At 28.0% G+C, this 16,729-nt stretch overlaps 2 protein-coding genes across 2 annotated transcripts; one reads left to right on the forward strand and one right to left on the reverse strand.

Moving 5' to 3' along the window:
* Nucleotides 1–477: 477 nt before the first annotated feature.
* Nucleotides 478–5,637, forward strand: LOC101499640 (TMV resistance protein N). Its single transcript, XM_004510701.4, has 5 exons — nt 478–1,533; nt 1,646–2,744; nt 2,955–3,230; nt 3,496–4,557; nt 4,931–5,637. Exons 1-5 carry the CDS (start codon nt 1,010–1,012, stop codon nt 5,396–5,398), a joined length of 3,429 nt encoding a protein of 1,142 aa, XP_004510758.1. The 5' UTR covers nt 478–1,009; the 3' UTR covers nt 5,399–5,637.
* A 238-nt stretch (nt 5,638–5,875) lies between these two features.
* Nucleotides 5,876–11,549, reverse strand: LOC101499324 (ferric reduction oxidase 2-like). The gene is made up of 8 exons (XM_012718722.3): nt 11,280–11,549; nt 11,059–11,161; nt 10,748–10,918; nt 9,674–9,908; nt 8,249–8,576; nt 7,766–8,009; nt 6,454–7,160; nt 5,876–6,015 (listed from the first exon to the last, which is right to left on the reverse strand). The coding sequence occupies exons 1-8, from the start codon at nt 11,470–11,472 to the stop codon at nt 5,876–5,878; spliced, it is 2,121 nt and encodes a 706-aa protein (XP_012574176.1). The 5' UTR covers nt 11,473–11,549.
* Nucleotides 11,550–16,729: the final 5,180 nt, after the last annotated feature.

A 16,729-nucleotide genomic window follows, 5' to 3' on the forward strand; every position in this document is an offset into this window, starting at 1 on the left:
AAGATTTTTTGGAGAATTCAAAAATAAGGCATCATCATTAAAGAGTAGTGCTATGAGTAACATTGACCGTATAGAGTAGTTTTTAAATTAGATTAGAATTAAATTTTTGTTTTTTTGGTTATAAATTGTTTTTTTTTTAAGAACTTATGTATTTAATATCAATAAAAATGATGAGAATTAATATATATATATATATATATATATATATATATATATATATATATATATATATATATATAAATTAATTATTAAATGTACATTGTTTCCGACGCACGGATTACTCACTAGTTTATTTTAAGTCTAAACTTTCTAATTTTGATGTGACTAAGGAGATGTGCGTGACCGATACATGTAATCCAAATTCTAACTTTACGTCAATTTGAAACCTGATTCTTTGTTAAAGAAAATTCCAAAACATGTAAAAGCAGTATTCTTTGTCTCTTTTTTGGATAAATAGGAAATTGCTGCGAAGAAATCAAAGTGCTCTTATCTAAAAGAGAAAACCTTTGTTCAAGGAAAATCTTTGGAAGGAGAATTCCCTCAACTTCTCTTCAGTAATTCATGTAGATGTTTTTCGCTATGATATTAGGAAATACCTCATTTTGTTATAAAGATTGGAGTACTCTTTGTACTCTCGTTAACAAAAATTTGCTTATAAAATAATTATGAGCTTTTCTAAATGTTTAATGTATGTTTATTTATTTGTATATTCTTGCATTTTGATGGTGCTAAAATTAAGATGCTTTGAAGTTGGTACATTTTGGATTGAAGGGCCTTTGTTTTTATATTCATTTTATTTGACTAAAGAAACAAAGTAGGTAGGTGAGAATTTGAAAGCAACCAAACTTCTATGCTCTTTCCTAACATGACTTACGAGTAATACTTTGTTCACACTTCTATAGTCAACTTTATCATTTCTTTATATCTACTTCATGCCTAATTCCACATTGCACCATTAATAGCTCAATCAATACTTCAAAGTTTTATAAAACTTCTTTCTCTGTTTTGAATGGAATCTACCACCACCATAGATGAATCATTATCTTCTTCTTCTTCTTCACCTTCAATCCAAACTTCAAAATGGACCAACCATGTTTTCTTGAGTTTTAGAGGTGAAGACACTCGCCAAGGTTTCACTGACCATCTTTTTGCTTCATTAGAAAGAAGAGGTATCAAAACATTCAAAGATGATCATGATCTCAAAAGGGGAGAAGTTATATCATTGGAACTCAACAAAGCCATTGAAGAATCTATGTTTTCTCTCATCATTCTCTCACCAAACTATGCTTCCTCAACTTGGTGTTTGGATGAGCTACAAAAGATTGTTGAGTGTGGAAAGTGTTTTGGTGGTCAAGGTGTTTTTCCAATCTTCTATGGTGTAGATCCTTCTCATGTTAGGCATCAAAGTGGAAGCTTTGCTAAAGCATTTAGAAAACATGAAGAAAACTTTAGAGAAGATAGAGAGAAAGTGCAAAGGTGGAAAGATGCATTAAGAGAAGTTGCTGGTTATTCTGGTTGGGACTCCAAGGATTGGTTAGTTTTCTCATCATTTAGTTTATTATAATGAATAATCATGCTATATTTTCATATCTATCTAAAGTGATAACTTGTTTGCTCAGTCTCTTTTTCATCCCTCTCTATGCAGGCATGAGGCAAAATTGATAGAAACAATTGTTGAAAACATTCAGAAAAAATTGATTCCTAAATTGAATGTTTGCACAGATAACTTTATTGGAATGGATTCAAAGATAAAAGAAGTAACTTCACTCCTAGGAATGAATTTAAACGATGTTCGCTTCGTAGGCATATGGGGCATGGGTGGAATAGGAAAGACAACTATTGCTCGATTAGTCTACGAAGCGATCAAAGATGAATTCAATATAAGTTGCTTTCTTGCAGACATTAGAGAATCAGTTTCCAAGACAAATGGCTTAGTTAATATCCAAATGGAACTTCTTTCTCATCTTAACATAAGAAGCAATGATTTTTACAATGTTCATGATGGAAAAAAGATATTAGCAAACTCCTTAAGCAACAAAAAGATTCTTCTTGTTCTTGATGATGTGAATGAGTTAAGCCAATTGGAGAGTTTAGCTTGGAAGCAAGAATGGTTTGGTAAAGGAAGTAGAGTTATAATCACAACTAGGGATAAGCACTTATTAATGACACATGGAGTGCATGAAACTTATAAGGCAAAAGGGTTAGTAAAAAATGAAGCACTTAAGCTCTTTTGTTTGAAAGCATTTAAACAAGACCAACCTAAAGAAGAGTATTTGAGTTTGTGTCAAGAAGCGGTTGAATACACAAAAGGACTTCCTTTGGCACTTGAGGTATTAGGTTCACATCTTCATGGAAGAAGTGTTGAGGTTTGGCATAGTGCTTTAGAACAAATAACAAGTGTTCCTCACTCCAAAGTTCAAGATACATTGAAAATAAGCTATGACAGTTTACAATCTATGGAGAAAAATTTGTTTCTAGATATTGCATGTTTCTTCAAAGGAATGGACTTAGATGAAGTAATAGATATGTTAGAAAATTGTGGTGATTATCCTAAAATTGGAATTGACATTTTGGCTGAAAGATCTTTGGTAAGTTTTGATAGGGGAGGAAATAAGTTGTGGATGCATGATTTGCTTCAAGAAATGGGAAGGAATATTGTGTTTCAAGAATATCCAAATGATCCTGGAAAACGCAGTCGATTATGGTCTCAAAAAGACATTGATCAAGTATTGACAAAAAATAAGGTATGTTCCAAATTTTCAAAAATCTATTGTATTGTATGCATGTTTGGTGTTACATATATAAATGTGGTATAATAAATCTCATATTGTCACAGGTGCAGAATACTAGTTAAGATACAAACTGAAATGATGAATGAAAATTTTAATTTTTCTTCAAGTTTGTGATTCAAATTTTTCTGCAAGTTTATGTCTTCTATTATTCTGATTTTATAGGGAACTGATAAAATTCAAGGCATAGTTCTGAACTTGGATCAACCGTATGAAGCAAAATGGAACATTGAAGCCTTCTCCAAAATAAGTCACCTAAGGTTACTCAAATTATGTGGCATAAAACTCCCCCTTGGCCTCAACTGCTTCCCTAGTTCACTAAAAGTACTTGACTGGAGAGGATTTCCTTTGAAAACCCTTCCATTCACTAATAATTTGGATGAAATTGTTGACCTCAAATTGCCTCACAGTAAAATAGAACAACTTTGGCATGCAACACAGGTATAAACTATTTATCTATACACTAACATTTCATATTGAAGGCGTGTTTTTGACACCTATACGACACTGACACATGCAATTACATTCAATCTCTTCTATTTTCTTAAATTATTATCAAGGTCTACATATCAGTGTCGTGTACGTGTCAGTGCTTCACAGTTCTGTTTCAATTTTTTTCTTTCCAATTTATGCTTGAGTCATTAATTCATTGTCATAATAACTCTTAAAGCTAATAGTATTTTTTTACATTCTTGATTTTGATCAGTTTCTTGAAAATCTGAAATCCATCAACTTGAGCTTTTCCAAGTCTCTAAAGCAATTGCCTGATTTCGTTGGTGTTCCGAATCTTGAATCATTGGTTTTTGAAGGCTGTACAAGCTTAACTGAGATTCATCCCTCCCTTTTAAGCCACAAGAAACTTGTTCAATTGAATTTGAAACACTGCAAAAGGCTCAAAACACTTCCATGCAAAATAGAAACAACTTCATTGAAGAATTTAAGTCTTGCTGGTTGCTCTGAATTCAAACATCTTCCTGAGTTTGATAAAAGCATGAAACATCTATCAAATCTTTCTTTATCAGATACTGCTATAACAAAACTACCATCTTCACTTGGATATCTTGTTTTCCTTAGACTTTTGGATTTAGAAAATTGCAAGAATCTTATTAGTCTTCCAGATACAATAAGTGAATTGAAGTCTCTCATAACTCTGAATGTTTCTGGCTGCTCAAAACTCCATAGCATTCCAGAAGGTTTAAAAGAAATCAACTGTTTGGAGGAACTTCTTGCAAGTGAAACTTCTATTGAAGAACTACCTTCATCTGTTTTTTATCTAGAAAACCTCAAAGTAATATCATTTTCTGGATGCAAAGGACCAGTGACTAAGACAGTGAATTCATTTTTGCTACCATTTACACATTTCTTAAGTAGTCCACAAGATCCTACTAGTTTTAGATTGCCGCATAAATTATCTCTACCTTCTTTGAAGTACTTAAATTTAAGTTACTGCAATCTATCTGAAGAATCAATCCCAAATGATTTTTTCAACTTTTCTTCTTTGATGGTTTTAAATCTCACTGGGAACAATTTTGTTAGTCCACCAAGTAGCATTTCAAAGCTACCAAAACTTGAGTATCTTAGCCTAAACTGGTGTGAAATGCTTCAGAATTTGCCAGAACTTCCCTCAAGTATGAGGACATTGGATGCATGTAATTGTGATTCACTGGAAACTTCTGAATTCAATCTTTCTAGATCATGCAATCTCATTGAATCGCCGATGAGGCAAAGACACTCGCATTTACCTGAAGTTCTGAAGAGCTATTTGGAGGTTTGCACCATTGCTTCCCTAATCTTCTCAAAATAATTTGCTTGTTTGTGTATGTGTGCGCGCGTTCTCGTATTCATTTGTGTTACATTATCATCCTTTCTTGTCATTTAGGTCCTATTTGAATTGGCTTATTTAAGCTTATATACTAACATAAACAATTGTAAGACTGTTTGGAAGAGTTTATGGAAATAGACAAACAACTTATGATATGTTCATCAGCTGTTTTCAGCTTATTTTCATAAACTTTCCAGAAAAACTTATGAAAAAAATTTGACTTTATTTTATCTTCTGTGATAAAAATAACTTATACATAAACATTTATACGATAAACGTTTGTGTTGTAAGCGCTAAACAAAGTTGTTTATCCAAACAGGCAGTGCAACTTGGTCTACCTAAAGAAAGATTTGACATGCTTATCACAGGGAGTGAAATTCCATTATGGTTTACACCTTCAAAATATGTTTCAGTTGCAAACATACCAGTCCCTCCTAATTGTCCAAATGATCAATGGGTAGGATTTGCTTTGTGTTTCTTGTTAGTAAGTTTTGCTGATCCACCTGAGTTATGTCATCATGAAGTAAGTTGTTACTTGTTTGGACCTAAGGGTAAGATGTTGATCAGCTCAAGGGATTTACCTCCTTTGGAACCATATTGCCGCCACCTTTATATTCTCTATTTGTCCATTGATGAATGCCGCAAAAGATTCGATAAAGGCGGTGACTGCAGTGAAATTGAGTTTGTCTTGAAAACTTATTGTTGTGATTCATTGAAAGTAGTGAGATGTGGTAGTCGTTTGGTATGTAAACAAGATGTTGAAGATATTTACAGAATTTGTAATTAGGCTTTCTCACTATATGCTAGGGGGAAGGGAAAATGTTAGTGTCAGTGATTGAACTTTGGACTTCCTGTATTAACTCCTTCGATGTCGTTAGCTAAACCACTAGGCTACTTCTTTGGAGACCAATAGTATAGTCCTTGACAATAGTGTCATGCCATTTTCCAATGATGTTATGTGACTTGTACACAAATTTTAATAGAATTACTTGTGAGCCTTGTTATCACATGTGAATAAGCTTCTAATTCTTCATTTTGTAATTTTTTTTGTCTTGTTGAAAGGACTGATTCTTATGAGAAACCAAGATACTAAACTTCATTCAAATAATAAATGCTAGACATTAATACACACAATTATTATTGACAAACAAATTTTATAGATTTTGAATCAAGCCAATAAAAATAAAGCTAGATGAGACTACTAGCTTCTACTATAGAGATTGATCATGAATGTTTTGCACTCTTTGAATTAGAATGAATAAAATCACCAGGTAAAACTTATGGACTCAAAATGCAGATTTTCAAAAAAACCAGATGAACAAATGGCTGCTACATCCTGCCTCATTTTCTTAGGTCCTGAAACAAGAACTCCTACACTTGACCCTTTGATTTCAAATAGAAGTCCTGTTTGAAAAATAAATAAATAAAATTGAGTGATTTCAAATCATAGAAAGATCTCAGAATCATAATTAAAAAATGATAAATAATATTTTGACAATTAAAATCGACAAAAATTTGGATGATAATGTCATTAGATGATTAATGAATATTACAAAGGTGACACAATTCATTAACCATTCAGTAAACGCAATTAACCATGATTTTTATGTATTCAAATATACATAATATATCGATTGATTACAATTTATGTTCAAATTTACATCCGAAAGTAGTGATTAATAACATTCAAAATCGTGGTTGATTGCATTCTATAGATAGTTAATGAGTTGCAAAACCTAGTTATTATATTGAATTAACCTTCTAAATTTTTGTCAAATTTTGTTTTCTCATTTCATGTCAAAATAACACAGCTCTTAAAGAAAATGGAAATAGATAACTTACTTCTAAAATCAGGTCTTACACCATAATGCACATTGGTAGCTTGAACAAGGGATTGGTATGGAAGGCTTTCCAATTCTCTATCTGCATTGTAAATCATCGAATTCGGTGACATTGTTGGCGATGAACCTTCCAAGTTCTGAATCTGTTTAGCTTCTTTACCATTGTTTTTCTTATTCCAAAGGACTGCTACACTAGCAACAACAACTATGAACACACATATAACTACCATGAAAAGGAAAGACCTTAAGGGAAATGAAAATATTTTATTCGTGTTATGATCGATTGGAAAAATGTAGTATTGAGTAATGATCCCGATTATGACAAGGAAGATGATAAAAGAAGACGAGATTATAGCACCAAGCCAAATCCAGCTATTTGGACCTAACATAGCGTGTATTGGTACATCAGTTGGATTTGGCTTGAACCATAATGTTTTTGGATGAATCGGAATATCCGATTTAAATTCTTTGTCTCTTGTGATGTAGACCTCAATTTGAAGTTGAAGATTGGAAATTTCAGATGGTGTGTTGGAAATTGGTAGGATCAAATCTAGCATTGATAAGCATGAAGTGTTCTTGAATGAACAAATTAGGACAATGTTTGGTGTTTTGCATTTGAATGTGGTGCTAAGATATATTAGCTCTCTAATAATGGAGATAAAAGGTGTTATGCCACTTCCTCCACTCACCATCACAAGACTTTCATGCCTGATAAAATAAGAACAAACAAAAGTTACTATGTGAAAATTAAAAGACAAACTTATATGATCTAAAATTGTTTTTTTTTTTTTAACTTGTGTTTTGGAACAGCGACACTTTTTAACGAAGGCATGTCACAAAATTTTCTGAAAACAACATGACACCAACACATTGGTTACATTCAATTAACTCATTTTTATAAATTATTATCAATGTCGATGTGTCGGTATTAATATCATGTCTAGTAGTCGTGTCAGTATTTATACTTCATAGTATAGTATAGTATAGTATAGTATAGTATAGTATAGTATAGTATAGTATAGTATAGTATAGTATAGTATAGTATAGTATAGTATAGTATAGTATAGTATAGTATAGTATAGTATAGTATAGTATAGTATAGTATAGTATAGTATAGTATAGTATAGTATAGTATAGTATAGTATAGTATAGTATAGTATAGTATAGTATAGTATAGTATAGTATAGTATAGTATAGTATAGTATAGTATAGTATAGTATAGTATAGTATAGTATAGTATAGTATAGTATAGTATAGTATAGTATAGTATAGTATAGTATAGTATAGTATAGTATAGTATATAAGATGTAGACCTTAGGTAATTGGTTGAAGCAGGGCCATATGGACCTTCAACCGATATTCCGAGGCGATCGATTGGGGAAGGACTTGAAAGCAACTGATAGAGCTTCTGTGTCCAAGTTCCTTCACTTTTGATGACAACACTTAGCGTTTCTCGCTCCAATTTACTATTAGAAGTAATTGTAAATGGATGCCATTGCAACTTTGATATGCTTGGTACATTTATGAACATCACACTTGTTGGATTATAAGTCAACCCTACCATAAACAACAGTCAAATCTTATCTCATTAGGTGGATCAATTACGTGAACCAAACAATGTCATAATATTCTCGTGAATTAAGAGTCTAATTTAAGATACTACTCTCTCTTAAATAAAATACAAACAAAAATAGTATATGAAAAGTTGATATATCTAATTAAAAATTAAAACTAGATACATCAATTTTTCGTATACCATTTTTGCTTATTTTTCATCCAAGAATAGTTTTAATTACCATGTCCCTTAGAGAAGTTGAGTTCTACGGTTTCGCATGGCAAAATACGAGTCGAAACCAAACGAACTTCGCGCCTAGATTGGAGGAACCTCAGGTATCGGTCGACCAAGAAGAGGTAGAAACCGGGGAGCATCATGTAGGTAAAGGAAATACGAACATGGAAGATGTAGAAGATGATGAAGAGAATGTAGAGGTAATGAGTGTAGAAAAAAAGCTCAAACATTTTTCTCCTAATCTTAGGAATGGTTGCAACCCAAAGGAACAAGCCAGCAAGCAAAGATATCTCTCCAGCTAAATTTGATTCTCCAACTTTGTTCCATTTCAGCATCTGCAATGAAAACATATTAAGCCATAGTCTCATGAGCTATAAATACAATACTATAGACAAAAATAATGTAAAATGGCATTCATAAATAAAACTTGTTCAAGAACATAGTGACTTGTTCAAGAACGATTCTAATTGAAACAAATTTTGGTCATGTTTTACATATCAATTTCTCTTTCGAAATAATCTTATATCAATTTCTCTTATTGAATGATGAGAGATTTTATTCTTTCGTATAAAAATTACACTTCATACTATAATACCTCTAATAATACTAATAAAAAAGAAGAAAAAATTGAAAGAACAAACATGTTAGATATGGTTAAGAGAGTTTGTTATAGGTATGGTTAAGAGAGTTTGTTATAGGTAGTTAGAATTTGTTAAGTTAATTAAGATTACTACATAAAATATTTTCTATTCATATTATAATCATCTTTTTCATTTAAATAATTTTCAAATAAATTTAATAAATCTTAAGTGAAGCATGCCCAAATTAAGCAAAGCAGCACACAATTAAACAAGTCTCTCACGATTGGCTTCACAGCCCAAAAAATCAATTATAGGTCAAACTCAACTAATGAGTGAATGTGAAAGAGAAGGTTTAGATCCTGGCTCCTAAATTTGTGTAATAATAACTAACACAAAAGCATTTGAATTTGAGTAAATTATTATATTATAAATTAAATATTAAATTTATTTAAGTAAATTATTATATTATAAAAATTAAGAAAATTTACTATTATAATATTAAATTTATTAGTATTAATACTGTTAAATTAAATATTATATTATAAAATTCAATTCAAGGTTTTGTAATTATATGTTAATTTTTTATATTTAAACAAAAACTCTTATAGATAACATAAAAAAATGTAACATAATTAGAAATATGAGATAGTATTATATTATTTTCCAAATATACACATTTTATTTTATTTCTACAAATAAAAATGTAAGGAATTATAACCAACTATTAGTTAAAGGAGAGTGTGCCTAGTTTTATTCTAAATAAATAAACCAAAATAATAAAACAGTACACACACTTTTAACCACACGTAAGCATGGATTAATAGTTGGATTAATTAAAATGAATGACTAACCTGTGAAATTTGATTAGTAGATATCCAATAGATGATGTAACAAATGCCATGAGATGTGAAAAGTGTCATTAGCACGTGTCCAAGCCAAATATGATACTTAATACAACCCTCAGAAGTCAGTCCAAACAATGGCAACAAAGATGAGCCACGTGTCACTGGAAAAAACAAGAATGCCAAACATATGTTCCCAACAGCACCAGCCCTTGATCCCACAACTACCAATTTCTCTTGCCACCTGTTCAAAATCCACCACAAACAAACATAGTCAAACATCACAACAATTTTACTATATTAATTAAAAACAAAATAAAACAAAAAAGAAGCTCAATTTAATTAAAGTTTTTAAAAATTATAAGATGTTTTTGTTATATTTGATTTTTTTTAATAATTGTTATATTGTATGGTGTAACAGTTGTAATTAGGGGTGGACAAAGTTCAATTCTGAACTAGAACAGTTTGAAAATTGAACCGAACTGAATTTTAGTTCGGAAAAATGAACCGAACCAGTTTCCAATTCAAAAAACCGAACTGAACTGTTTTTACAAAATGGTGAACCTGTTTTTTATTTTGAACCGAACCGGTTTAACTTAGTTTTTTTGTTCATATATGTCAAATTTTACATAATTACCCCTAATTATTTATATAAAAAAAAATTCGGTTCAAGTTTTTTGAAATAAAAACTAATTTGGTTTAGTTTTTTTAAATTAAAAACCGGTTCGGTTCAGTTTTTTAAACTGAAAACCGATTCGGTTCAGTTCTTGTTTTAAAAAATCAGTTCGAAAACAGTTCAGTTCTCAATTTTTATAAATCAATTCAGTTCAAAACCAGTTCAGTTCAGCAGTTTGGTTTTTTTGAACACCCCTAGTTGTAATGACGATATGAAAAGAAAAAAAAAAATTATTACTATATCTAATTATCATCAAAGAGAAAAATACTTGATTACTTTATCTAATTATCATGATAACTGTTGTATCATACAACAATTAATAGTTGAGGTGGTTTTAAATACAAGTGTATAGATATTAATGACTTATTGTCTGTTATTAGGGATTTGGTATGGAAAGAAATAATTACACTTTATCGCCATCCTGTGCAGCAGATTTTGAAGTGATAGTTGCAAAGTTGTTATACAAAGGAGTTCCAAAGGACCAAACAAGAAGTGCAATGAACATAACCAAAAATGTCATCTCTATGCCAGAAACAATTCCAAGAGGCCCTTTTACAACCATTGGATTCTTCCATATGCTAATTGCTTCGTGTTTTTTGCCATTGTAACTGATAGTACAAATTAAAACACATAGATTAGATGCAAATTATCATGTAACAATTTTAAATTAAAAAAATGCAATATCACAAACTATAAAAAAAAGGGAACAAATTATTACACTTCAATGTTGCTCTCATTTGAGATTTTTGCTATGTGGAGATAGACACATCCCAAAGTGCCCATTAATAAGACTGGAAAAGTGAACATAAGGATCCTTGAACCTACAATAATAAGAACATCATATATGAATTAATATTATTATCATTAATTAGCATAAAATAAATTAATGCAAAATTGAATTTTTTTTTTTTTTTTTATAAAAAAGAGAGAGAGAAAGACCTTGTGCACCAAAATAGGTGGAATTAGTCTTTGCTTGGAATTGAGGAATCCATATTTTCTTAAAAGTATTTGTTGGCATCATTATGAAAATGAAAATCAAACCCAGAAAGACTAGCACCATCAATAACTTTATTGTAGATTGAATCATGACATATTTTTTAGAAGGTGACCTTTTCACCTCTTCTTGAGCCATTTTTTTTTCTTTTGTGTGTTGTATGTGTAATGCAAACTGTGGCAAATTTAATTGTTTGTAGAGAAAAAGAGACACCGATTCATATTGACGAGTAATTGAGTGTTGAGTCGAACTTCACGTATTTATAGTTAAGAAATAGAAGTATAAATATATGTGTGTGTATATTATATATTATAATGGGAGAATTAATAACATATACTTTATAAGTATTTTAAGGTACATATATATATATAGACTAAATATTTCAAAATTGATTTGATTTGATACGGATCTCTCGCCCATATTTTAGAGACAGATAAATGTAAAATAATTTGTAATTAAATGTATTTTAATTTTTTTTATCAGTGCATTTTAAAACTTGGAGTGGTTTTTCTTTTTGTTCAATACATTTGGAGGTGTTTTTCTTGTCTTGAAGTATTCTTTTCAAATATTTTAGTTTAGTACAAATGAAATATAAATAAATAAAATATTTAAAAATAGATGTATTTGATCTAAATTTGAGTTAAAATACATTAACATTTTAAATATATTTTTTTTTAGATTTCATTCTAAAGATGTAAAAAAAAATTACACTTATTTTTAATTTTGATTGACTTTTTAACACTTTTTTAAAATTATATCTCATAATTTATATATTTTATAAACTAACTTACCAAAGTGAGATCATGATGATATGATATGATTTGATTAAATTGCATGTAATAAAAGTTTTACATAGTCATTTCATAATAATTAGTCTCAAAATTAATGTAATAATACTTTTATAGTATTAATTAAAATTTTAAACATTTAAAAATTGGATTCCATAAAATGTAAAAAGAAATTGGTTGATCAATTTAAGTATTAATTAAAAAGAATTTAAAATATACTATCAATAATATCCAAATAAAGATAAACATATATAGTTATATCAAAATTGGAAGACGCATATATATTTGGATGTTTTCTTTAATTGAATAATTTGAGCCTAAAATTGTCCCAAAAGATAATAGATATTGTTTTCATTCACACTTTAATTTTCAAGAAAACAAAACTTTAGTAATTTAAAATTTGGTTAATCGAAAAGTAAATAAAATTTAATTAAAAATTATTTTAAACTCAAATTCACGTAAATAATTTATTCTGAATTAAAGTTTATTAACATAATTGATCTCAACAATTTTAAAATTTTAAACTATGATAGATATTACCGTTACAAAAACTATTAGGCATCTCTACCCAAAAATAACAATACAAGGCTTGCAATAACACTAGAATTAGAAGGAAAAAACAAAAAAAAGCATGGTTCACGTCCCTCTGCTACGTACAAAATTTGGAATGTAGAAATTAATAATTTTTATTAGACTACGTGTGATATAAAAAATATTAGACTTAATTGTAGTTTTTGCCCCCTATTTTAACTGAATCGCGAAAGTAGTTCCTCTATTTTGTTTCTCCCCAGTTTTGGTCCCTCAAACAGAATTTTGGTTCAAAATTTCATGAAATTTATTTTATTTTTGCATTTATTTAAGTCACACTATACCTCAAGATTTCATTTGCAACAATTGTACCTGAAATATATGATCATTAATGGTGTAGTACGGCTTTAAAAAAATGAAATTTTATCAAATTTTAGACTAAAATTCTGTTTGGAGACCAAAACTGGAGAGAAACAAAATGGGGGGACTACTTTCGCGATTTAGCTAAAATAAAGAGACCAAAACTGCAATTAAGCCAAAATATTAATAATGTGATCGTTTGAGACATTTTTTGTTGAAGCATTGTTTGTGATAGAGACTTGAGATGGATGGAATGAAGGTAACCATTTCAGTGCTGTGATTAATGCCAAATGATATTGCGGAATTATGTCATAGCTTATATAAGTATAGGATTTAATTACTTTTTTTCCTTAAAATTCTAGCAAATATTGTTATCGTAAAACTCACGTACACTAATTATTAAAAACTATATACTTTAATATATTAAATATTTTTGTAACTATGATATAAATTCTACTTACAGGAAAAATATATACTTAATTTTTACACATCCACATACATTATAAAACATCTTTTTATATGCATTCAATTAAACAACACCATATACGTATTTATAGAGATATTTAAGAAATTGCTTAGAAAGAAAATAGATATTTAAGGAAATAACTTAAAAAATTGACATTGTCGGATGATTTATGTATTGATATAATTATGGTTCGATTACCATTAATTTTAAATGCATTTCATTATTAAAATTATGTCAAATATTGTAATAATATATCCTTCATATTAATAATTTAAAAAATATTCATCAAACCTTATCAAAAGTTTATATTTTTATTTTTTTAGACTTAATTGCAGTTTCGGTTCCTCTATTTTAGCTGAATCGTGAAAGTAGTCCCTTCATTTTATTTCTTTCCAATTTTGGTTCAAAACTTAATGAAATTTCATTTTTTAGCGTTTAATTAAGTCACATTATGCTTCAAGACTTCATTGTACAATGTAACTGAAATTTATGATCATAAACGGTGTGGTGTGATTTTAAAAAATGTCGTTTCATCAAGTTTATATCAAAATTCTGTTTTAGGGACTAAAATTAGGGAAACATAAAATGAGAGACTATTTTCGTGATTCAATTAAAATAAGAGGACCAAAACAACAATTAAGCATTTTTTCTACAATCATTTAAATACATATGTATAACTTTAAAAATTTGACAATAAAAGTACATCCATATAATCAATATCATTAAATTTATTCACTTATAAAGTATCTTGTAAAATCAACTTATTACAATATTTTAATTAAATTTTAATATCTTATAGTAATAATTTTAAAAAATTATTAAATTTAAAAGATAGCGTGTATTTTAATATATGTTTTTCTCATATTTGGCTGAAAGAACCGTAAAGCACAGATTAAAACAGAATAGAAGAATGATTTGTACTTGTCTATACGTGTGTGATTTGGTTTTTTGGATTTAGTTTTTAATTAGGAGTTTCCTTTTTAGTTAGATTTCTTAACTTTTTTTGGAAATATATAGTTATCGAAAATAATCATTTGTCATCGACATTTTTTAATAAAAATTGGAAAAATGATCTAACTTTTGCAAGTTTTAAAACAAAAATATCTATATATATATAAAATAAAATAAAAGATCAATGTATTTTTAAGGTAAGTTTTCAACAATAATTAATGCAATTGAAAGCATCACATCATAATTAACACATCCAATTAATTTGGCATTACAAAACTATAATCTACGCCAGCACCCTAATAGATATAAAATAAAAGATCAATATGTAATACGACTAAATATTATAAATAGTTAAATATATTTTTAGCTCCTATAAATTTATATTTAAATTTAATTGTTATAAAATAAAAATACAACTTTTAGTCTTTATAAAATTATTCACTAAATAGTTTCAATCTCTACTAAAATAAAATATGTTTAATTATCTTTTAATTTTAAAATTTTTTGAATGAATTTTTGCAAACATGTTTATAACATTATAAAAAGTTCATAAACAAAAATTTAAATTTTTTTGACTTTGTGATAAATTAAATATAAATTTTTTAAATTAAAAAATTTCAAGTTAAAATTTTAATCCTAATATAAAATACTCATGTAATTTGGAATTTTTTTCAAATATATATCATACTTCTACATTTTATTTTCTTCCAAAATAATTTACTTTGAAACTAATATATCAAAATCCTCTATTTTTTGGACTTTAAGGAGATCCATCATGGTGGGAATGTGATGTAATGTAAAAAAAAAAAAATAAGCATAGTAGTTGGTGGACGCTATCTTCTACACATATATTTTTAATTGATATAATAAATAATTAAAAATATTATTTATTAATTAATAATAATATAAAATTAGTTAACAAATAAGGATTTAGTATAGTTGTGGGTAATGTTGTTTTTCTGTTTTAAAGAACGGTAGAGAAGGGAACGAAATAGAGAAAGTATTCTTGTAAAGTTATTTTTTATTTGATGTCAAGCAAATACTTCAAATACAAATGAAAATCAAGAGTAGAATGGAAATAGTATTCCACAATTGTAGTAATTACTGGTGACTAAGTTATAAAATTAATTAAAATTAGTATAAAAAAAATTATAGAGATTTAGTAATGTTTTTCTATTTCGGAGGATGGTACGGAAGGAAACGCACTTGTGAGAGTATTGTTGCAAAATTATTTTTTTATGGTATGGTGAATAAATACTTCAATTAAAAATGAAAATCATCAAACTAATAAAAATAGTGTTCCACAGTTGTAACAACTACTAATGACTAAGTGAAAAATAAATAGGAAATTAACTTATGTACTAACAACAAAATAATAGATATTTTATTTTGATTTATTTAAATTAAATTATAGAAAACTAACTACCTATTTTGTCATCCTTTGAAAACAATATTGTGGATTATTATTGGGTCACCGACATAATTTATGCTTTTTTTTTTTTATCTAAAACAATTAAATTTGAATATATCAAATTGACCGCAAAATAGGAGACAATCAGTTACACACCAGAAAATAACCGCTAATTTTATTTGCAAATAAATATGATAACAAAATATTAGTTGCAAAGAGAGACTTGTTAATTTATTTATAATAAACAAACTAAGAATGAGTTGTTAAAATAGTATAATACATTCTCTTCTTTAGTTTATATATTCAAATTACAAAAAAGGATACTCTTAATTACAATATTATACATAAAATAGACACAATGAACAAAACGTAGGGCGATGTAGGTTATCTGAATATAATTTAAAATATTATTTAAAAATTACCGATAACTCTATTAACTTTTATATTTTTTTATTATTTTCAATTAATTTATATTATTATTAATTAATAATTAATATTTTTAATTATTTATTTATTATATGCTCTTTTCAAAAAAAATTATTTGATTTCATTGATTTAATATATTCATTATTTTTATTATAATTTATTTATTAATTTAGTATATTTTTATTTATTAAACAATTAATAAAAAAATACATAATCGCCTCCACACGATAGATAATCTTATATCCGCTTTACAGTCTGTTTAAAGTAAAAAAAAAAAGTAGATATATTAATTTTAAAATGAAGCATATTGAATTTTGTTTTTTAAAAGAAGATATAGATAAAAATAAAATCCCACATATTTTTACGTAAAACATATAATTTCCTAGTCGCCGAAACTTCTTCGTCACTTTTCTAAACAATTTCAATTTGCCAATGCCCTATCAATAAGTATGACCCTTGTTTATG

This window comes from Cicer arietinum, chromosome 7 (genome assembly GCF_000331145.2).
Source record: "Cicer arietinum cultivar CDC Frontier isolate Library 1 chromosome 7, Cicar.CDCFrontier_v2.0, whole genome shotgun sequence".
NCBI lineage: Eukaryota > Viridiplantae > Streptophyta > Magnoliopsida > Fabales > Fabaceae > Cicer > Cicer arietinum.

Bases quoted from the DNA above. Each gene is read 5' to 3' on its own strand.
- LOC101499640 (XM_004510701.4), top strand. From the start codon at position 1,010: ATGGAATCTACCACCACCATAGATGAATCATTATCTTCTTCTTCTTCT. The intron at 1,534-1,645 runs GTTAGTTTTCTC...CTCTCTATGCAG, and splicing joins GGTTGGGACTCCAAGGATTG to GCATGAGGCAAAATTGATAG. The intron at 2,745-2,954 runs GTATGTTCCAAA...CTGATTTTATAG, and splicing joins AAGTATTGACAAAAAATAAG to GGAACTGATAAAATTCAAGG.
- LOC101499324 (XM_012718722.3), bottom strand. From the start codon at position 11,472: ATGGCTCAAGAAGAGGTGAAAAGGTCACCTTCTAAAAAATATGTCATG. The intron at 10,919-11,058 runs GTAATAATTTGT...CGAAGCAATTAG, and splicing joins AATGAGAGCAACATTGAAGT to CATATGGAAGAATCCAATGG. The intron at 6,016-6,453 runs GTAAGTTATCTA...TTTTTCAAACAG, and splicing joins TGTAAGACCTGATTTTAGAA to GACTTCTATTTGAAATCAAA.